General features: G+C 38.2%; 1 protein-coding gene across 2 annotated transcripts; it reads left to right on the top strand.

Moving 5' to 3' along the window:
• Positions 1-819: 819 nt before the first annotated feature.
• On the top strand, positions 820-22668 carry LOC140940562 (sugar phosphate exchanger 3-like). 2 transcript variants are annotated; one of them, XM_073389552.1, is made up of 25 exons: positions 820-856; positions 2650-2749; positions 5589-5621; positions 6582-6641; positions 6912-6943; positions 8081-8132; positions 8843-8921; positions 9540-9606; positions 10364-10430; positions 11337-11366; positions 11889-11973; positions 12597-12647; positions 13037-13110; positions 13629-13718; positions 14523-14598; positions 15672-15737; positions 16053-16078; positions 17153-17228; positions 17560-17607; positions 18443-18507; positions 18757-18843; positions 20063-20128; positions 20838-20890; positions 21697-21797; positions 22552-22668. In XM_073389552.1, exons 2-24 carry the CDS (start codon positions 2702-2704, stop codon positions 21752-21754), a joined length of 1389 nt encoding a protein of 462 aa, XP_073245653.1. In that variant the 5' UTR covers positions 820-856; positions 2650-2701; the 3' UTR covers positions 21755-21797; positions 22552-22668. The 2 variants fall into 2 exon arrangements, with proteins under 2 accessions (XP_073245653.1, XP_073245652.1); XM_073389551.1 differs by lacking the exon at positions 820-856 and adding an exon at positions 1331-1458.
• Positions 22669-22963: the final 295 nt, after the last annotated feature.

The raw sequence follows: 22963 nt of genomic DNA on the forward strand, positions 1-22963 counted from the left end.
TTTGTCAAATTTATTGAGAATATAGGACTACCGGTCATTTAGTGTTTTACAAACCTTGACCGGCAGTCCTGTCGACCTGAAAAAAGTTCTTAGTGTCACAAAACATGGTTTCGTTTTCTGAGCCCATCGAAACCAAACGCTAGACTTGAGATCTATAAAGCATTTCAGGATCTCTTGAACTTTTCTTAATTGACATATGATTGGATTGGTTGGGATTCTTAGATAAGTCAAATTTATTGAAAATACCGGACTGCCGGTCATTTAGTGTTTTGAAAACCTTGACCGGTTACCGGCCATATAGCCACAGCGTATAATTAATGTCCGTCCTCTTTCAGATCAGTTTCTGAAGAATCCTTGATGACAACAAAACACATATCGCAAAAAAATAAACAACAACAACAATAACAGATCGTAAAATTGCAAAACTATAAAACGAACTAAAATGATGGAAAAAACTTACCAAAGGATACCGAGGTCCAAATGACGAGGGAAAGACGTCAACAAAGTTATGCAAATGACTGTAGCAACAAAAGCAACAAATGATGGAATGTATTAGTGCGCATGCTGCTACCGCAACTGACAAATGATACAATGCGGGCTCCCGAGCGCTTAAATGATTTTACTATTTTACTCGAAATTTTCATGCCACTTAAAAAGATTGCCTAATGAAAGGCATGAAAATATTACCTGTGGGTTTTGAGCCAAAAGTGTTGAAAATATATTCTAAACAACCTCTTAAGAAACTACCCACTCCACCCTAGCGGATCGAGTGCTCGTGCCAGTTCTTCTCTGCATCACACGCGCAACCTGAACCTCTTAGCGGCTGTTGATCGCCACAACAAAGTTATTGAAAAAGGTAAGTTTATGTTTTATTCATCGTTCATTATCATAATACACGATTTTCCTCGGCTGACAATTTCTGTATTAAGCACTCGAGAAAGGTCCATCCTTTTCAAGAATTGGTGCAAACATATGGAATAGTATTCCCGAGAGTGATCGTGCTGTACCTGAATATAAATTTAAGAATACCCTACAGTGTTGGCTACTGAATATTTTGATGCAGGAGGATACCTATGTTGACGTGTGTACTTTAGTTGACATATTCGGTAAATATTCAAGTTTCAGTTTAATTTCATGCACACCTTGTTTCATTTACCTATTTTGAAACTAGATATGTAAATGTTAATTCAATTTGTCGATGTTCGTGTACCTGTTTCAACCCGATTATTGTATTTTTTTTTACTTTTCCTTCCCGCCTCGATAAGCTATAGGCTACTTTGCGGGAAAGGAGTAATTATGGCATGTATCCAAAGTGTTTTTAGTAATAAACATGTACTTGAACTATTGTCTCATTCTAATATATGGGCGCCATTCTAAATCATGTGATTCTATAACAATGGCGAATAACGAGAAATGGACATTGCACCATTTAGTCGTGTTTTCCCTGACTTTTTTGAGGTGGGTATATCTAATCCAGTGTTCATTGCACATACAAAAAATTGTTTACCTTTAACCTCAGACCACGAGTTTGGAGACAAAGGAGTTTACTGTCAGACTGCAATTCAGCTGAGATACAAAACGAGGATTTGACAATATATAACTCCAACACTATAAGGGTGGGATGGAAATAGGGTAGTGAAATGAGCTTGACCGCAGTTCAACTTGAATAACTTGACTAATTCTCTATTTTCCAATTCCCCATAATACACTCTGTTTGCCCCCCAAATTTTGCATAAACCATTGTTTTTAAATGCTCCTGGGAGTATTGCATTTTCCCAAGAGCATTTTAAGACAATAAGTTATGCAAAATTTGGGGGGCAGACAGAGTGTATTATGGGGAATTGGAAAATAGTCAATGCTTGATGAACACAACCCTCTTATTTACAATGCTTGCATCATTATCACAATATTGCGCTTTCCACTATTACTAAAAATAGGTTTTATCACCTTAGACCCCCCGCATGACTCAGACAAACTTCGCATTCTACTCCAAAGCTTTGTATGGAAACATGTGTTTCCCACATGAAAATTGTTCATAAAATTGGCATTGAGCATTTTTAAAATGTTTTTTGAGCTTAATTCCAATAAATAAAAGGCACTACTGCTATAGGGAGCAAAACCTGGTCCAGTAACTCAAATAAATGGTTAAAAACAGAAAATAAAGTGACTCGATCAAAGAAGGCTACTGAAATCGGATCCCTAGCTCTGTGTCTTAGGCAGAAAGCACTGCTATGCACTGAAACATGACACAACATTATTGGCTGTGTAATGTACTCCAAAACCGAAATTGCTAAAGAGAAAATGGAGAGAAGACATTTAATACCCAAAGTTACACTGTGAACTAAGATTTTAATGCATGGTGTCTCTGTTAACCATAGAAAAATCATAGAACCATTAAATAATCTTCATGCAATAGAAACACTCAAAACTGCTCTTTTTCTGTCCATGACTTTTCTATTCATCATTAAAAAGAAGAGGATTGGTCAAACTTAGAATGGGGTGTGGGTGTGGAAAATAAGAAGATGGTATAGATGTTGCAGTTAATTTTTTTATTTCAGTTTATTCTTGTTTTTCCTTGTTTCAAATTCATTAGCATATATACCATAGCGCAAAAACAAGTCTTATTGATGTTTCTTTTTTTTGTTGCAGCTTCTCTTGTGTCCATGTCGCAAGGAAAGCTTTCAGCAATGTTAAACATTTCATGCAGAAGGAATGGACAAACAGTTCTGTTACCTTGGATCCTCCACAGGTTAATTAATTTAAGTTAAATTTTGTGTCTTGTGCAAACCAGTAAAGAGAGCAAAAACAAAAATGTGTTTGTAAATGCTGACAGTGCTGTATTAAGATGTACTGACTGGTGTGACAAGCAAAAACATTTACGAAAGTACTCACTGAATGCAAATGAGGTAACAACAGTTGTGCAGGAATCTTTCAGTTTGATATAAACGCTGCATTTCAAAATACTGGTGGTCTTTACACTAGAGCCTAAATAAGCTAACAAATATTTCAAGACAAGTAAATTTTAAATTCTTCAAGTAAAAGAAAGCTTCACACACAACCTATCCTTTTTACTTCAGTTTTTCCCATGCAACGTAATTAAGATTGATTGACATGCTTCGCCTTTCTGAAAGCTTGGAAACCGCAAGTTTGCTAAGTTGGTTTTAATGAGATGCAAAGCAAAGTTACTTGAGATTTTGCTTAGGCCTTCGCACGCGCAATTTTGGTTAAGTAAAACTTAGCAGCTCTTAAGTCTTACTTAACAGCCTAGTGTAAAGACAACCACTTTCCACACGAAAACTAAAGACGCTTTTCCAAAAATACAAGCTTGACGAGCTTACAACAGGTATTTACGCTTGCATCGATCACGCCTTCTTAAATATATGCCGCGACAGCTAACAACCATGAAAACGTGGCATGGAGAGTGAACTCACATTTTTTCAGTCTCTATCGTGATTAGACTATTCCAACTCACTTACTTTGTTTAAGATGCAAGCGTAATCTTCTGGAATTAAATTTCTATCAACCATATCCAAGTTCATAAAGAGAAAGAAAATTTTGTCATTGCTTGTTTACGTCCTTCACAAAACGTGTGAAATTAGGCATTTTCATGTGGTAGTCGTGCAGTGACGGCAAAGAAATATATGCAAAAAGGGTGATGCACGTACAAAGTTGTTGTGTTGCCTTGTCAAGCTATTGCTTTTTTTACTTTCTCGTCACCGCTTCATCTTGAACTTCCTAATATTTACGATACATTGTGATCCGTCAGAAACAGAATTTTCTCAGTGCAAATCGGCTCCTGCTGATAGTATCCGAAACGTTTTTCGACTCATCGGTAGTTCCTTTTTTTCTGGTCATAGGAGAGCGTGGTGAACGAACCGGGCAACTGTGGCGAAATAATAGCCGTCGTGTACGAACTCACGAAAAGAACTCAGGAGATGCTGTTCGCTGATTGGGCACAATAATACAAAGCATTTTTTGTGCCCAATCAGGAGCCAGCATTCGCTTGACCGTTTGGAAATGGTCTGGTGAGAGTCGGTACCCAGAGGCTTTTCCGCCTGTACTTGAAAACTTTTGTCGCGCTATTTCTCCCGGCCCGACTGACCGCTCCTGGGTCTCCGAGGATGAGAAAAGTTCAGAAGTTGATTTTATCACGGAGATTCGGTGACCTATACCCTCGGGGGAGTATTCCCTTATATAAGCCATGTAGGTATGTGCGGCCCCAACAGGTAGGGTTTTTGCACCTTTTTGGTCTAAAAACGGGTATAGATTTTGCTTATTTTGGTTTAGAATTGGGTATGGTTTTCTAAGGAACTGCGGGAGTGTATGATCGCATTTATCGTTTCAATTCTAAATGAGTAAGAAAGAAAGAGAAATGGATTTGAAGAATTTTTTTTTGCGCTCTAATCTAAGTAATGATGACGTAATTTCTGCCTAAAGGCCAAGTCTGAAAATTGGTGTGGATTTTAAAGTTCCGGTCTGGTAAGAATTCCCAGGAGCACCCCCCCCTCCCCTTCTCCGTGGGCCCATATTGTTGCTGTATCAGGGTGACTCCTGGATAATCAGGGAGGGTTTGCATATATGCAAATAGTGATGTTAACTTTTGCAGTGCAGATAACACTCTTTTCTGCTGAACCATTGATTGCATTAATTTATTGTGATAACTGGTACCCTATTGCCTTCCCACCAAGAGTAAGTTGAGCCAAATGAACTATGACCCATACTTTGGACTTTCCTGTGAATCATATTTACATAACACTGGTGTGTCAGTTATTAGCTAGCCTTATTTATTAACACATTTTTTTGGCAAGGGGGAGGGGGGGCATTACTTTTGGGAATGGTTACTTAAGAACTAATCTCTCAGTCAAGTTATGAGGGGGAAACTCATTATACATTGTATATTTTAACCCATTCGCTCCTGGAGATTTTGCCGAAAAACGCGTTTTGAAGCTAGTCGAGTGCTTTTCTGGTCACTGTCGTGCTATAAAGGGCTAAAACTTACCACAAACCGGTTTACAGGTCGTACACTTGGCGGCCTTCTGATCCAGATGCAAAATATCAGCTTGCGAAGTTCGGGCATGCGCAGAAAGCAAAATTTCGAGATAGTTTTTGGGTTTAAAAGTGACACAGCAGTCTTGACTTTTACTTTTCGCTCTTTCTCCTCCCTTCTTTTTTCGCTTTTCTTGCCTCATTTTTTTTTCTCTTGCTGGGCATTTAGTAGGCTTCATTTTGGTGGGAAGAGTTTTTAGGAAAGCTTTTAGGATCTTAGGATTAGGTGAAAGGAAAGGTAGGTGGGTAATGGAACAAGATTTTCATGGTGATTTTCAGGTCAATGTCACGTGGTTTTTTGCTTCTTTCTCCGGTGTCTTTAACTGAATTGTGCTCATTCTGGTATGGTTTGAAAGATCTCTTCACTCTACACAAGTTAGCGAAGAAAGTTGTCCTTGACCGTTAAAACTGATGACGTCACAAAGGGTAGAAAGGACCTGGATCCGCACGGGCGGTTACGGGCAGTTCAGGGGCGAATGGGTTAAGAAAGATTTTGTTTTGTTGATTCAGCATGAAGATTTTTTTTTTTGGTTTTTTTGTAGGTGTGGGAGAACAGTCACTTTTTCACTGATGAGGTGATTGTCTTATAATTTATTTGATTGATTGACTTATTAAATATTTTAAAACAGATTGCTATCTTTTTAGTTCATTGGTATTTAGTTGCAGTTTTAAGGCCCTTGCATGAAATAGTGTATTGACAAGTTGTATGATAATGAATTACATGCAGAGAAATACATAAAATAGGTTTATTTTGAAACTTAAATAGCTTGTAATAACATAGACATGCTTTGTTGTGCTGGTTAGCAGGTTGCATTAAGCTAAGCATCATGGGAAGTTTTAATTTTACCAAACTGGTTCAGTCAAAACAATTTATGAAATAACACATAAGATAGTACTGATTGACCAAAAGGGGGGGTTGGCATGAGAGTATGTAAACATAGTTGTGGCATCAAAGTGTTTTGCTTTTTGCTCACTAATCATGCAAGTACAAATTTGAGAAAAGTTTTTGAGTTAAAAACTTGACACATTTACTTTGTTTAACCATTCCCTTGTTAGCTGAAACTGAAAATCTTTGGAAACCTGCCGTGCCAATTCTTAAGCTGACATTTTAAGTGAGAAAAACCCGCAAATGGCAAAAAATTGCAAAACAAGATCTGATTACGCCTATACAAGCTTCAGGTACAAGAGTTTGAAACTTGTAAGAATTTCTCTTTTAATCAGTTCCCTAAACAAAGAGTTTTGCTTCTTTCTTGCAAAATTTATTTTAAAAAAGCAATAGAAAACTTTTTTCCTCTGTTTGCTTAGGCTGATATAAACACTCAAGGGGTTGGTTAAGAATTCTCAACTTTATGCAAACCCTCGACTTTGTCTTGATTTTGCATAACGGTCTCGAGTTCTCCCAACCCCTCTCGTCTTTATATCAGGCTGTGCAAACATGGAAAACGTTTTTTATTTCTTAAATATTGGGTAGACACTAGTAAATTTATCACTTCGTAACATATATTGCTAACACAATGGCTGTTATTTTAACATAGCACCATGCTCAGGTTTTCCTTGGTGCAATGGATACTACCTTCCTCTTAGCCTATGCTGTGGTAAGAATTTTCAACAAATAATGTCTGTGTTTTTGTTAGAATATTGTGTCATTTCAGAAGAGCTCTCCTCACCGAGGTTTATAGCTTTAAAACCCCCTGCCCCTCCCCTCTGGAAATTCAAAGTTAGGTTTATGTTAGTATCTGTTTCACGGTTCAAGTAAAACCCTCTAGTTGTATTGTCTTTATCCTCCTTATAAATGCCATAAATTGATAAATTTATGTAGATTTGAAAATGGCAAGTTTACTAGAAATGTGTTTGTTTTTGCACAGGGTCTCTTCATAAGTGGAATTTTTGGAGACAGGTATGGTATTTTTTTATCACTCCTATGTAATGTAATAGATTGGTCCTGTGGATATTAATACATGTAACAATGTGCTCCTCAGAAGATGGCTAGCTATAAGCTAAGTATTATTTGCCTGATAAAAGTTCCTGTATTCTTTTGATGCATAAATTATCTCCCCTCTCTCTATTTGCCAACTCCAAAAAAAAAAAACATGCAGAACAGGCAGATTTCTAAAAACTGTTCAATTTTGCATGAAAAGGCTTTCCTAGATGAAATTGGTTGTGCAGATGAAAATGTAAGAAATTAACGAAGGAATTTTTAGAAGAATATGAAGTTTTTGGTCTACATTGTACAGCAGTGGGGCATATATGGGAGAAGAGTGTGAGGAATGAGGTTTTCAAGGGTGAAGTTTATAGATGATTACACCAATTATCACTGCATGAAATATCACCTTTGCTACTCTCAACTACCAAAGGCTGCTTTACTTTACTAATGCCTTTTCCAAATTCAGGAGCATCGAATGACAGTTTTCTGCAAAATATCTGTTTGAAGGAGCAAAATAGAAATTTCTATACCACAAGAAAAGCTAAAAATTTTTGGAATACCTTTCCATTCATCTAAGATACCAGAATTTTTTTCTATTAGCTCCCCTACGATTTTCACGTTTTAAATTTTTCACATTTTTTTCCCAAGATCTGGCGATTATTGGTACAAAAAGGTCACCTAAATTATTTGATATAAAGAAAAGTCGTCCCCTAAAATTTTCTGTTGAAAATATGGTCACTCTAAACTTTCAAGACGGCAAAAGTTACCCTAAAACATCCGAACAGAGAGATAGTTTTTAGGGCAGTCTGAGGCAACTTCAAATTAACAAAACAGACTTTATACTTAAAAGCATAAAGAAATCCATTTTAGACATTTATGACTTGTCTAGAAAGATACGGTCATTGGGTGCTCTTGGAAATTGTCTCAGGTGGTGAAGGTTCGATTCTCTTTATTGCTAGCACTTTTGATTACCTGTATCATGCATTCCTGTTGTAGTCCAACTTGGTCACACATTTATTGAGAGTCAAAAGTCAGATCAAAGGCAACATTTCTCCCTAGCCTGTGTGTATTGTAAAATAATGTAATAATGTTTCCTTTTTTGTTCATCAGGTTTAACCTGACACGAATCCTAGCATTTGGAATGTGTTCATCAGCTGTTGCGGTGAGATAAAAATGAGATATATGATTTTAAACTCAACTAGTTGGATGAACTAAAGCATGATAATTTTAGAAAATTAGTCCACAATGCATACAATTATGTTCTACTGTAACTCGGTGACTTCTGAAACACCTGTAGAAACTGTCCCTACCCCCTCTTCCAAGGGCTATGGAATACACTTAATTGTAACATCATCAGTCTAAGTAATGCTCAAAGATAACATTGATTCTCTACTTGTGAAGGAGGAAAAGACCTTCAATCGAAAAAGAGGAAGAAGCAAAAACTTCAAGTCAGAAGTTTATTGTGTCACATTGCTAATGCCAAAATGTTTTGCATGGCATGAAAATTAAAAGTCTCATTATATACCATCTAATTTTATCTTTTGCTTGGGAGTACAGTTGAAACCCGCGTAATACAGACACCTCATTATTACAGACAGTTTGCATTGTCCCTAGAAAGCTTTTCCCATTTTTTTCTAAATTTAATATGGACACCCTGTTAGTACAGACACTTTCTATGGCCCCCTCAGTGTCCGTGCTAACAGGGTTTGACTGTATTGTGTTTACTCTTGACATACTCAGAGCATTTAAGTTCTGACTATCTATGTACTCAGTAGAATAGGAAGGTAGCACACTGTCAGTAATATATCACACAAGTTATTGTGTTACTGTCTATCAATGAGGTGTAAGACTGTAATCTTTGATGTTTGATAGGTATTTATGTTTGGAACTGCCAGCAAGTGGATTGGAATTTATAACATTTGGTATTATGGAGTGTTAATGGCACTGAATGGTAATGAAGCAATTATTACTTCTCATTATATTTGTTATTCATCCTTTAACTGAAGATTGTCTGAGACAACTTGAATGAAACGAAGCCATGCTTTCTCTACTTTAATCACACTAGGACTCCTGGGAAGACTCCAAAAACTACTTCATGTAACAATATTCTGTTAAAGGAAAAAAAACCAATCATGAATTTGCACCTTAAGGTCATTCATTTGTGAGAAATTGAAGAGACATTGAAAAAAATTTTCTTGCAATTGAAAGTTTGAGGGAGGGGATGAACTTTCAATCCCCAGATATTGTTTTGAGTTGAGTTGAATGCTGATCACTTTACTTAATTTTTGTTTGTTAAACCCGGTTCAGGACAAGTTGACATACAAAATTAAGTAGGTACCCAGTTTCCAAAAGAGAGGCTGATGATAAACCATACACAGGGGCATGACCCTTTATATGCTAACTGAGGATTAACCTTCGAGCAAACTTTCCAGGGAATACTGTATGGGAGGGGCCCAATTGAGGATTGATGTGGAAGTCCAATTCATTGGCCTTAATTTATGAGCCTTACAGTAGATGCCAAATTTATGCTGCAAGTGGACAGCAATTTCTTGTACTTGCTTATTTTCAGGGTTATTTCAATCCACTTGTTGGCCTTGTTTAGTGGCAGTCATGGGAAATTGGTTTGGAAAGTCAAGGTGAGTAGTGTAGTTTAACTGATAGTACACACTTGTATGCAGTGTCTTCTTGCAAGGCCATTGTACGTGGTTGTTGCAAAAGGTCGGGGGCATCATAAAGTTGCTCCTAAAATACCTGTTCTGCTGTGGAAATTCTGCCAATAAAGCCAATAAGCAAACAGAGGCTCCATTTTGTGCTAAAATGTCTCTGGTTGGAGTTGTTAATCCTGTTTGTTTCTTACTATTTAAAAAATGAAGGTTTGGCTGCTACCATTTATTAGGGATTAAACCCATCACAAATAGACGAGCTTGGGAACTGGTGCCTTAAAGGTTAGCAGGTTGCCAGATGCCATAGCTGCAGGCAACTCAACTCCATGGCAACTCTGAAATGTGGGAACCACCCAAACGAGCCTCTGCTAACCGGCACCATCACACTGAAAAAAATCAGTGGATTACGTGAAAGGATACTTACCCAGGTAACCAAATTCAAAAGAGGGAGGGAGGAGAGGGTGCAAGAATCTGCAATGATTCACAATCGCTAAGCTTTTGATCCGCAAAGATCAGCTGATAACACTGCAAATGTAAAGCAATAAACCTTGAAACCCTGCAAAACCCTGAAGGCCACCCCAAAGGTCACATACTGCAGATGAGGAAGACCGCTCAGGCAGGCAGCATTTGCTTGCATTTAACTTTGCCTAAACGATATTTAGCCACATCAACAGTAATTGTGTTGTATGCATACATTATTGCACATTAAATGTTGATGTTGTTATTTTAGGCGAGGAATTATGTTTGGATTGTGGAGTGCTAATGCCTCTCTGGGAAACATTCTAGGAGCTTTGCTAGTAAGCTTGTAAAATACTTCTTGAAGATATAATTTTGTTGCAAAGTTTATTGTACTTGATTCTAGGTTTGACTCACTATGATTGGTCAATTATGAATTGTCACAATAAATAATTATTTAACAATAAATTAGTCGCCAAAGGCAACATGAATATTGGTGAATAGTCACCAAGACGAAGTTGAGGTGTCTAATTGCTGATATTCACTTCGCCTGAGGTGACTAATTGTTTTAGTATAATTACATTGATGATTATTCAAGAAAATAAAATAAAGAAGAGACATATTTTTGCAAGATTTTGGGGCTTTAAGATGTCTGTCGAGGGCGGCTCTGATCGACATTAAGCTGGTTTTCTTATAATAGCTGTCGTCAGTTTTCCTCACCGAAATGTAAAGTTTTGCCAGACATTTATTTAATTCATCGAATTCCATGTTTCCTATTTCATTTGTGAACTCTTGCTGTTGTTGAATCCATTCTGTCGAACAAAATATTTTGCAAAAGTTACTAAAAGTTGCTGGCACTTTGAAGCAAAAAAATGTAAACAAACATACCAGTTTCAGTAAATTGTGTCACTTGCAAAAGAGAAATTTTATCAACCTATACCTCTGAATAGCTTGACTACAAATTTTGTAGCATCTTTTGTTTTTTGAGGAACGGCATTTTCTTTAAATTGATCGATTTTCGACTCTGAAACATCAACAAATCTGGCTGCCATTTTGAAAACTGCTAGCCTTCATTGTTATAATCACCGTGCAGTGATTATGGCGGGACGAAGCGAAGCTCCTAGCCAATCATAGCACTCAATTTTCGATAATCATCAATGTAATAATGTTAATTTTCATCCTGAACTATTATTACACTAAACTGCTGAAGGTCATTTTTCATTAATTTTTGTAAATCTTTCTTTCAGGTGGCGGCTCTTTTAGATTATGGTTATGAGGTCAGTATAATGATTTATATTGTTCTGTCTATATTGTACTTAAGACAGCTGGCTTTACTCTTCAATTCCAGTTGCAATAATTATAATAATAAATATTTATTATTATTAGTTAATGGAACTACCCTCCCAATATTTTATATTTAAATTAACCTTACTGTCAGTTTTAAGCTGCAATGTGGGGGCACCACTAGTGATTGGTTGAAAATTTCTCTGGGTATATATCTCTTGCACCCAAAAACTTTACAGATCTAAACCTTGGCAGCACCGAGTTTCCACATTATTTCATCTCTTTTCATCTCTCAAATTTTTTACTTTACTTGTTGAGGACATCTAGTTGTCCAGCATTTTTGACCAAGAAATCTGTTTTTAAGGGTGTGCAAACAACCTTTTTCAGTAATAGACAAAATATGTGCTCCCTAAATTTTACATCAGATGTTAACAATGTATTCCATGTATTACAGTCATTCAGCTTTTTACAAAATTAATGTGTCATACAGTATGTGTGTTTTTGCATGATTGCAGTATGCCATGCTTGTACCTGCTGCAGTGCTATTTGCATTTGGTGTTGTGGTATTCTTCTGTTTGATCCCCTCGCCAGATCAGATTGGTAAGTCTAATAAGAAAAGGCTATGTTCAGCATAGCTGTCCTATGTCGATATATAATAATAGTAATATTATTGGAGGGGAAAAAATATGTTGAAATAGACAAAGTGTTACCTGTATGATAGTGAACTCAGTGAACTCAGTCAAATCTGCTCAGTATTTTTCAGTAGTCAATGCAAGCATTAATAATGCCAGGGAAAGTTTAAGAAAAATCTTATGAAGAATGTTGGAAACATTCTGTCCCTAACTACCTTGAAATTCAAATTGAGCAAGCTCTCTCCGACAGCTCGTTTTACTTGGCCAAGAGAACTTGGTTGCAGGATAAAAAAATTAGGGACCTTTGCAGGCTTTGAAGTTTTTCAAAAGTTACTAATCATTTGAGAATTATCTACATCTAAAACTCGGAAGTAGTGATTTGTCTGTCATTGTGATGTTTAAAAAAAAATTCCTGGTTGAACCTCATTTTTTTGTTCCACCTTTTTGCCAAAGTTTGGATATTGATGAGACACACTCTCATGTGTTTGTTGTAACTACTTCTCAATTTCTCTGGAGTGTAATCCAGTACATAGATGCACAATTCTGCACTCATAAAGTAAATGTTAGTTTTGGTTGCTTATTTTCCGTCAGGGCTGCCAATGCCAGAAGAAGGAACTCAACCTTCTCCAGTAACGAACTATGGTAAACTACCAGTATATTTTGCAGGATTCTTTCAAAGAAACCATGGTTGTTTTACTTACATGAACAACAAGATATGTTTCAGTTTTTCCTCAACAGTGTTTACTTTCAAATTAACAATGAATTAAAATCTGATTAAGTATTTATTGTTGAAGGATGTGTTAGTTTAGGTTATGTTCTCCAGATGTCAAATACAAGGTGCCATGCTGAAATAAATTACTTAATTGAAAGTTTAAACTAAGGCTGTAACACAAAATTATTCAATGTGTTACAACTGGATGTCAACTGTGTGTGGAGTATTTGTTGATCATCTTGATTGGTGTTGTTTCAATTTTTTTAAAATTCTTTAACAGTAATTGTTAATATATGTATTATAATATTATTTATTGTAGGAGCATTGTCATCTACTGACCCCTCAGTTTTTGACCAGGAGTCGTTGCCTGCTGCTCAAGAAGCCCTTTCTACAGTAAGTACTTCAGGAATGTAGAAATGCTTAGTAGGAAAAATAATGCAAAACACCCCCCCCCCCAACCCTTTCCCACCCCCCTGGAAGGATGAGGTAGCTGGGGGAAAGGGAAATATCAGTCAAAGGCTAATCTCCAGTAAGCAAAAAATTTAGAAACCTTAGAATAGATAAAGACAGCTCAGGCTAACTAAGGTTTATAATATAAGTTAATGTGTCTTAAACACATTGTTTTGAAAAGTAGGTAAAGACATAAGTGCTGCTGGGTAAGGAGATCCACTGTCTATAATGGATCCAGGGAAGAATACACATTTTTATGAGGGCCACGCTACTTAAACATTTTCATTAGACAGCAATCACTTGGTGAATAACATGCTTTTTAACATGGAATATTATTGAAGCAAAAAATCAGTGAAATTTAGATTTGGTTTTAACAAGCAGTCTACTTTAAAATTCGACAATTGAAATTAACCAAGAATATAAATTTTTGCGGGAATTTTAATTGTTGAAATGTTCTGTAGTCATCTTCAGCGCCATCAAATTCAGTGAGGCCACAACCCAAGAAAGCCATTACTTTTTGTCAAGCTGTTATCCTTCCTGGAGTTATTCCTGTAAGTATCCTTTTGTGATGTTTGACACTCAAGATTTTGCCTTTTCATACTACTGGGTCAACATTCGTCTGAAGTTAGGAAGTCAATCAGTATGAATTATCAGGATTTATTGTCTTATTAACCATTTGCGAGTTGCCCCAAGCCTCTGTTCTAAAGCGAGGCTAAGTGCAAAGCCATTGATCTGAAAGTAGTATTTATTCTCATGCAAATAAAACTCCCTTTCACAAGAAAGGTTTGGCACTTGGCCCCGTTTTGAAGATAAGGGCTTTTGGAACTCATAAATGGCCCATTTGTAAGTTATACAAGTCATAATGGATTACAAGTTGCATGGTACATATTGTGAAAGGTTTGAACCCAGGAGTCATTTCAAAAGTAGGTTGATTTTGATCGTTCGTGTGAACGTAGTCCTGAATAGGACTGTTGTTGTTGACAGTGACTGACGTTTCGACCACCTGCGCGGTAGTCGTCTTCAGAGTCAAAGTGAGTTGTATCGCGTCAGTTAATGGTATTATACTCTGGTTATTGATCTGATTGGTCAATTACATTGTGATGTTATTGGTCGTCTGTCAGTTAAGCCGTGATGTTATTGGCTATGAAGACTCGTAATCAGTAATTGGTGCGTTTCGATCCGTCTATTGTCACAGTTAAACAGTCGTCTATTGTTACTCACATTTTTATGGTACATATTGTTGTTAAACGTGTTAGTGAAAAACAGAGTAGGGTTTGACTCAAAACAAGAGAGAATGAGCTCAAAATTGTTCCTCCTGCCAGTTAATGCTCTCTTTTGATCATTTTTTCCCACAGTATTCACTGTCTTATGCTTGTCTGAAAGTTGTACACAACTCTTTCTTTTTCTGGCTGCCTTTTTATTTGTCAGACAGTAAGTATTCATCCACCATAAATGATCTAATACCTAAATAGACGCCCGGGGCGTTTATTCAATTTTAAGGGTCCAAGTGGGGGCGTTTGATTGATGGGAGGCGTTAAAAGAGAGAGGCGTTTATTCTCATAACTGAAACAAGCTCAACAAAACTAATATGCTTTGGGGAGAAAATATCAAAAGAGTATATAAATAGCAGATATCCAGTCGATCCATTGATAGGTCTTGGCCGTCAAGAGATGCAAATCACTTTTTCAAATCTCAAAGAAGTAACTCCTTTGTCAGAGTCCCTGGTCAAGGCCACTAAGTTGTCATCACTAGCCCATCCTTACTTGGAACTTGACATTGTAAAAAAAAAAAAAAATCTTTATTGAGGATATCAATTTCACTGATAAGTGATTTACAAAAGAGTCCTCAAAAATTAAAAAAGAACAAAAAGGAAAAATTAAGACTAATATATGAATATATAAAAATTAAACTAAAAACTATTTACATTTCTTAACACTCTTTTAAAACTAGCTAATGATGCGCTTTGTCTGATTGAAAGGGCTAATTTATTCCAATCGTTTGAGGCAAAGTTTGTCGAGGTCCAATGGCCCCAGTTCTTACGGATATTGTTTTTACATCTAGTATTATAATCATGTTTATCCTTATTGAATTCAATATTAAAACGATGTGAAAATAAGTGATTTAAACATTTATAAATAAAAGTTGCCCTATGCTCGGCCCTACGTCTTGCGAGAGTTTTCCAATTCAGTTTATTCAGGGCCTCACTAGCAGATGATCCAATCGAAGTTGAACAAGATAAAATGTACAAACCCTTGTTAATGAAGCAAGAAACTGAACAACTTGAATGATTTTAATCCTTTTCCCTATTTGATGGTATTTTAGATTAATTGCCATGGAGGGCGTCTGTTAGACAGGTGACGTTTATTACAGAGGGGCGTCTAATACACACATCGTAGGCGGGGCGTCTTTTAGACAGGGGGTGTTTATTACAGAGGGGTGTCTAATACAATCTTTACATCGTAGGAGGGGCGTTTATTATTAACTCGCTGATTATCTGTTCTTAGATTTTGACTGGAAAGACACTGTGGCTGACAAATTTTCAACATTTTATGACGTTGGGGGAATTGCAGGTTGGTGCTTAATACTTCAAATTAAAGTTCGTTCATATAATCGTGACACTGTTAAACTGCTTCGTAATATTACTTAACAAAAAATGATATTTGCTGTGCGCCTTCCCCCGTCGCGCGTGTTTCACGCTCCTCGCTCGCTTCGCGCTCGCCTTCTCGCGCCTGGAAAACGCATGGAGAATTATCCATGAAAAACGTGATTCGGGCTCGACCTGTAAAAGAATAGGAGCATCACAAATAATGGAGGTCACAACATGACCAGATATACCGGAATAGCCTTTCTGTGCACCAGACTGAAATCCAGTTATTTTCTTTCAGGTGGAATTACAGGCGGATTGATTAGTGTGGGTATTATAATAACGTTCATTTTTATCAAAACCTGCAGTTTCTCTTCCTTGTGTCTCACTCAGCCGTTTTTGTCTCTTCACTGAATGCTTCTCCCCTGCTAAAGTAGGATTACAACAGCAGGCTGAGTTCTGTTTTGATACAAAAAATTATATACAATAACAATGCACTGATTTAAGAGGCGTGAAGACCTCAGTCCACTTCCTTGATTGACAACTGGGTGATTATTGCCTCGATCAAAAAAGTATCGACCAGCCTCCCAAGCAGTACCCTGTTCCAGGCTACGAGATAGTCGGGTCCGCGAAATTGAGAAAGCGTGAACTCGAAAATAAAACGGGAGGAAACTTTTTCCTGCCACCGCTCCCTTTTCCCAGATCACGCGCTCATGTTTTCGAGTGCCTTTGACTTACGCATCATCCCTACTATCTGAGAGCCTGGAGCAGGCTACCCAAGCAGACGTTCTTAGGGCTTCATCACGCGTCCCTCCCCCATGAACGTTTACCTGACGCGTGACGAAGCCCGAAGAACGTCTGCGCGGAGCTGCGCGGGAGGCTAAGTGCGCTTTCCAAAAGTCACAACTGGCTGGTCGGACCATGGCCGGACCAGTCATTTTGACAAATAACTAGACTTTTTCCAAGAGATTTGGCTGAAAAACTATCTCCTCTTGCATACTATGTAAGATTTGACTGATCTGGCCGGATAGTTTTAATTAAATTGAAATTCTCAATACGACGGGAATGGTGTGGCCGCTCAGTTCTGACAAATGGAAAGCGACCTAAGTATCAACTGACAAGACGACCAAAGCCTCTTACGTGAGCAAAAATATTTACGGCCTTGAATTTATAATAGACAAATACTTGTAGTCAGAAATGAATGAAAGAAGCCTTCACAATTCTACAAAACAATTGAAAATTTAGTGGTAAAAAATGCAGCTTTATGTGCCCGACCCATGCAGCTGCTCAGTACAAAATGTTTTCGTCATAATAAGGTGTGATGGGAGCAGATTTCAGTTAAATTCAAGGAAGGTTTAACTTAAGGTTTATATTGATATACTGATTATTTTATATTTTTAGGATTTGCTAGGAAGACGCAAACCTTTAGTTGTAGTGATGCTGATGGTTGCAGTACCTGTGCTTTTTGTATATGGAAGTAAGGAACGTCTTCCTCTAGAGCACCTCAAAATCTTTACTTTTCTTATGACGTAAATTCCTTCCATAGCCGGAAAAAGTATGAGCATCAAAGTGACAAATTTTTTACCACCTTAACAAAGCTTGCCTATCTATTAGTGTGCACTGTGCAACTCAATCATACACTGGGCCAGCTGTTTTTGAAGTTCCTGTCTTAACCATCAGTGAATCTATAAGCGGGAAAGATGAAACGAATCCTGTGTTCACCCCGGGGCGAGGACTTCTCTATGTTGGGCAAGTGTAAGTACACAATATCATTACTCACAAATGTTAATGGTTTTTATCTCCATCAGATACAGGAGGAAGTTATACGATAAACGTTGCTCTAATGTGTGTCACTGGTTAGTACCATCTTTGTACAAGTTCTGTGCGTTTTCATTTCAGCTCGCTCATACTCGTCAGTAGCTGCAGTCACATTTTTCTTACAAATTCAGCACAACAGTTGCAAGGTAGTTTAGGTCGACCTCACGAGCCTCGCAGCCGAAAAAGGGAGCAAAAGCGGAACAAAAACCTGCCTCACTGTCAACAAAAACTTAGTAACTTAGGTTTACCGACAATTGTAAAGGAAGGAAGTTTACAGTAATGCTTTATAACATAAGATAGATTGAAGCCTATTGTTAAGCATTTCTGACAATACTAAAAACGTGTCTCTAATGTCGCTAAAACTACTGGTTTCTAAATTAGTCTTTCTTCCCATAGTTTGATATTATTTTGGCTTCTGTTATGTAGAAGAAAATGGTGTAAGCTAACATAACAATTGCTGGTAATGAATTTTAGAACAGGATCCTCTCACCACAGGGTAGATCGACGTCGATGTAATGTGCTAAACCCTAAACTGTTCAGATCACCACTCTAATAGCTATGACGGTGATGAACACGACGATGATAATGTGCAAGGCTCTTTTCTAGTGGGTCCATTAAATACCGTAAAATTCCGAAAATAAGCCCCGGGGCTTATATTTTTCAAAGGCCATTTTTGAGGGGCTTATATTCGGAGGGGCTTATCTACGGAGGGACATTTGCGTTTCAAAATCGATTGGGCTAGCCTTATAGTTGGAAGGAAATTTACCGTTTTTGCTTTGTTTTGCTTTGCTTTATATTCGGAGGGGTGATTTAACGGAGGGTTTTTTGCGTTACACTTTTTTGACTGAAGCGCATCTTGGTATTCCCTTACAGGGTTTTTCGTTGGTGGTCCTGCAAATTTGATCGGTTCTGCTATATCTGCCGATCTTGGAAGACAAGTATGTTGTGTATTCTGCGGAATACCTTATTTTTCAATTTTTTTTTTACTAGAAAGGGCGTTATGTTTTCGCGTATTTCAGGCGAGTGAAGGCAAGCGCGAAGTGAGCGTGAAGCGCGCGTCGAGGAAGGCGTGTCTCGCGTTCCTCGCTCGCTTCGCGCTTGCCTCTGCTCGCCCGAAAAGCGTGAAAAAAAGTAAAAAGGGTTGCTCTGCGGGCTATACCGTCAGCTGTATTACTTGTGTTCGGCAGGGTACTCTCAGAGCAGACAGAGAAGCGCTAGCTACAGTAACAGGGATTGTAGATGGTACCGGAAGTGTTGGTGCTGCCATAGGACAGGTATATTTTGACACCACTCGCCTCTTTAGAAACGAGAACTGGGCCGAGTTAACTTTCGCTAAGACTTCTAGGACTGTTACTGGAGACAGGGAAAAAATTGGCCAATAGCTGAATAGCGCATCTCCAATAACAATCCCAGAAGTCTTTACGAAAGCTAACTCGGCCCAGTCTCGTTCTCGTTGCTAAAGTGGTCGTATTTCAAAACTCTCTATCCTCGTCTCCTACAAACACGATCTACTTTAAATGTACGCAGTACGATTATTCCCTTTTTTTGTCTGCAGTTAGGTTTTTAAATTGTTTTCCTGAGGTATGTCCAAGTCTTAATCTTTGAAGCGTTATTCGTCATTTGGCCTTAAACTTGCAGTGTGACTCCAATGCACCTTCGCTATATGCCGCCGTCCTAGTAATGTAATGTCAAGTGCATTATCAGGAGCATTGCCAAACGCCCTACATATTTTCGCAATACGGGATACGGCCTTTCCACTCACGTGGCCAGCAGCGTGATGCTATTGTATTGGAACAAAAGACTGGTTTGGGTCACCAAAATGGTAACCGTTTTGTTATCGTAGGTTGTCTTGGGACACCAATATGGCGGAAGTTTTGAAAACGCTTTTTAGCGAAGGCTCTTTCCACTTGAAAAAGGCCAAGTATACGCCACGACAGCATCGTGTTACATATTCAACACAACTATTTCACGAAACATGAAAAATAGAAGTTTCCAATAGCAGTCTTTTGTAAAGTGCAAGACGCCAGTTTTCAGTGGAGAATATTAAATTGGGTAAACGTTGGTGGCCACATTGTTAATCAATACATATTTGCCACAACAGATTTGCATCATATTTGTACAAATTTGTTTTTACGACCAAGAGGCCTTAGAGAAAACACTAGGCTCATAAAAGAGTTCACGTCGAATATCCTGCGTGCATTAAATAGACAGCTGTACAGGGCTGAATTTCGACAAAGTGTTGTCTAAAAATATTGACCAGAAAAGTTTTTGATATAAAATACTTTAGACTACGACTAGTCCCCCATTTTTCCTCAGGGATAGTAGAGCGAGCGAAACGCAACCGGGCGTGAAAATCACCCCACGCGAGAAAAGGCGACACGCGGCGGGGAGAGAGAAAAATGACTCATCTTTAGTTAAGGATTTTTTCGGAAAGACGCACCTCATATGCTGTTTTGCATATAACATCGATTCTGTGTTGCCTGTTTTATTCAGATTCTTATTCCCGAGATCAATACCCACAGTGGATGGAAGCCTGTTTTTCACTTATTGATGGCAATGGTGAGAACTGTACTCCTTCCTTTTGTGTAACTTACTGTCACCAATAGGTCCCAATAGGCTCCTGCTATCGTATTGACTCTACTAAGCGTTGCCCCCCCCCCCCCCTCCGGCAACAATGCAGCGCTTTCTAATTTTCAGTACTTTTTACATTTCTTAATGTTGATATGCCTGACTCAGTGGGAAATAAGCACGCTTCTTTCAGTGTTCTTATAATTTTTGAACGAAGCAAAAGAAAAGAAAGAAATAATGTGTAGTGCCGTGATATTAGCGAATGAGAACACTTGCATGATTAAGTTCCCCCTGTCAATTAACAGCCGCACCAAGAAGTCGAAAAAATGTATTAAGCACCGCGGCACTTATTCGAGTAATCGAGACGGGCGTATTATTGTTTTCAAAGAAAGCCCTTTCTTGATGCACCTTTATGTCTGGTACAGTGTTACTTTTCTCCCCTTTTTTTTCAATTTGCATTGCATTGTTAGACTACGAGTAGTCCCCATTTTCCCCAGGGATAGTAGAGCGAGGAAACGCGAGCGCGCGTAAAAATCACCCCTCGCCTTTCTCGCGTGGGGTGATTTTCACGCGCGCTCGCGTTTCGCTCGCTCTCCTATCTCTGGGGAAAAATGGGGACTACGCGTAGTCTATTGCACTCTTTGCTTTCCCTTTATATGCTGATTCGTCCACCATAGGTTTTATTACCTTTTTTTTTCAGGCCTCCATGAGTTTTGTTTGTCTTCTTATACCACCTTTTATCAAGTTTTTACGGTAAGACCACCTTGATCCCTTCATGTAGCCGTAATGATTCTCTATTTAACTATTTTCTAGCTCAACGGGCCAGTAGCGAGACCCGCGGGTTTTAAGAACGTAAACTGTATTCACTAAATCAAAGATCCTCTAGTGCCAAGAATGCAGCACTCGTAACCCTTTTCCTCACTAGCTTCCTGAGCAAGGAGATATACATCTATGTAAAAATGGGTTTCTGATAGGTCTTAAAGATCTGGTTCTGTTGTAGTCATCTGAAACTTTTGGTCCTGGAAAATATCCAGGGGATCTGACAAGTTAATCATTTATCTTTCAGTCTTTAGTCAAAATTATAGATACTCGCTAGTCTGCGTGACCAGAACGAGGTTTTGCGTTTTCGTATTTGCCTAAGGCAGGAGCGTAGCCAAATTTTGAATATAAGCCCCTGGGCTTGGACTTGTATTCGAAGCGCTTGTATTCTAAGACTGAGGGTCTTATTATGCGGGGGGGGGGGGGGGGAGGTGGGGGGGTTAGTTTCATAATCTGCTGGGCTTATCACTGGAGGAAAATTTTTGCCGGTTCGTTTTAGTATTTGGGGATAATTCCCAAATATGAGCTATGTGTTGTAAAGGGCTTAATTACTATATGGGAGCTTTTGAGCATTTCGAATCTAGGGGGAAAGCATTACTGCGTATTGCATTGTTATATTATTGATATTATTATCATCGTAATCATCTACATCATTATCATCATCACCTTCATCATTTACTATTATTACTATTATTGTTATCATTAGCGTGATGATGATGATGATTGTATTTCATATTCAGGGAAAAATTAAGTGGTGATGATCAGCCTGTTTATCGTCAAGTGATTGCCAATGATTGATCGGAGTACTCAGCAGCAGGGCCTGCCAACATCACCTCAGCAAGTAAGTAAAACTAGGATGGTCCCGACTCTCAGAAATCAAATAAAACCATCCTTGAATATTAGTCATGTGGCTGCATTCCTTGGCAACGAGATGTACTGAAAATAAACCTAAGTGAAATATTTCCCGCAAAAAATGGTGTTCATTATGGTTTGTGTAACTACATGTGATTTTTTCCTCTTGCTATGTCATTAACAACGTTCACGCGTACGCTAGTGTGCGCAAGAGTGATAGACAAAAGTTTGCAGTTACAGCCTTTTAAGAGTTTTTATAGAGTTAACCTCCTGGGGCCTGGGTTCAAACCGCGGCCGGAACACCAACTTGAGTCTTAAAAAGAAACTGGTAAGATTATACTGACTGTGTTTAAGATGATTTCTCAGGTCAGGTGATGGCATCAATGGGCGATTACGTTAAGCTGGTTGCTAGTCTCCTTCATCCTTCCTTTATTACCGAACTTTGAAGGGCAGGGGACATAAAAGAACCGGAGAACTCACACTACTGTTCGAAAAGAGTAGGGAAAGTTGCCCCATTTGTGTTGTCAACCACTACCACTGTTGTAATTTCACTTATTACACGTATCAAGCTCATAAATGGACTGATAGCGGCAACCAGTAGCGCCACTGTATGCTGACGTCCGAGCTTATAGGACAGATATAATGTCCTCTGTCGTCTCGTTTGCGACATTATCTACGTTATAAAGACAATTTTCTATTTTGATTTCATGTTTCACATTTGTTTGTTTGGTTCTTCGTTGCAGGTTCCTGAAAAAGTCTTAGCCTGTAAAAACAGCCGACATTTCGCGACGCCACCAACGGCTTCTCTAAGAAATGACGTCTGAAGAACGAGCGAAGAATTTCCATACTGATGACGTGTCACGACCCAGGTCTGGGCACTGCCTCTGATTGGCTGAAAATTTCGTTCAACGAAACAGAAGCACTGCCCATATCTGGGTAGTGATACGTCATCAGTATGGAATTTCTACACTCGTTCATCAGACGTCATTTCGCGGGGAAAAACTGAACATTAGATTTAATATATACACAATATCCAAGCATGATAAAAAGTAATTATGAAAAGTTAACAAATTTATAAACTTAAAGCGCGTTTTAAAATGTTTGTCTTGAGAAAGTTTTTCCCGTTGTGTCCACTTTCCTACGCAACAAAACTAT

The sequence above is a fragment of the Porites lutea genome, chromosome 6 (genome assembly GCF_958299795.1).
Source record: "Porites lutea chromosome 6, jaPorLute2.1, whole genome shotgun sequence".
Lineage (NCBI taxonomy): Eukaryota > Metazoa > Cnidaria > Anthozoa > Scleractinia > Poritidae > Porites > Porites lutea.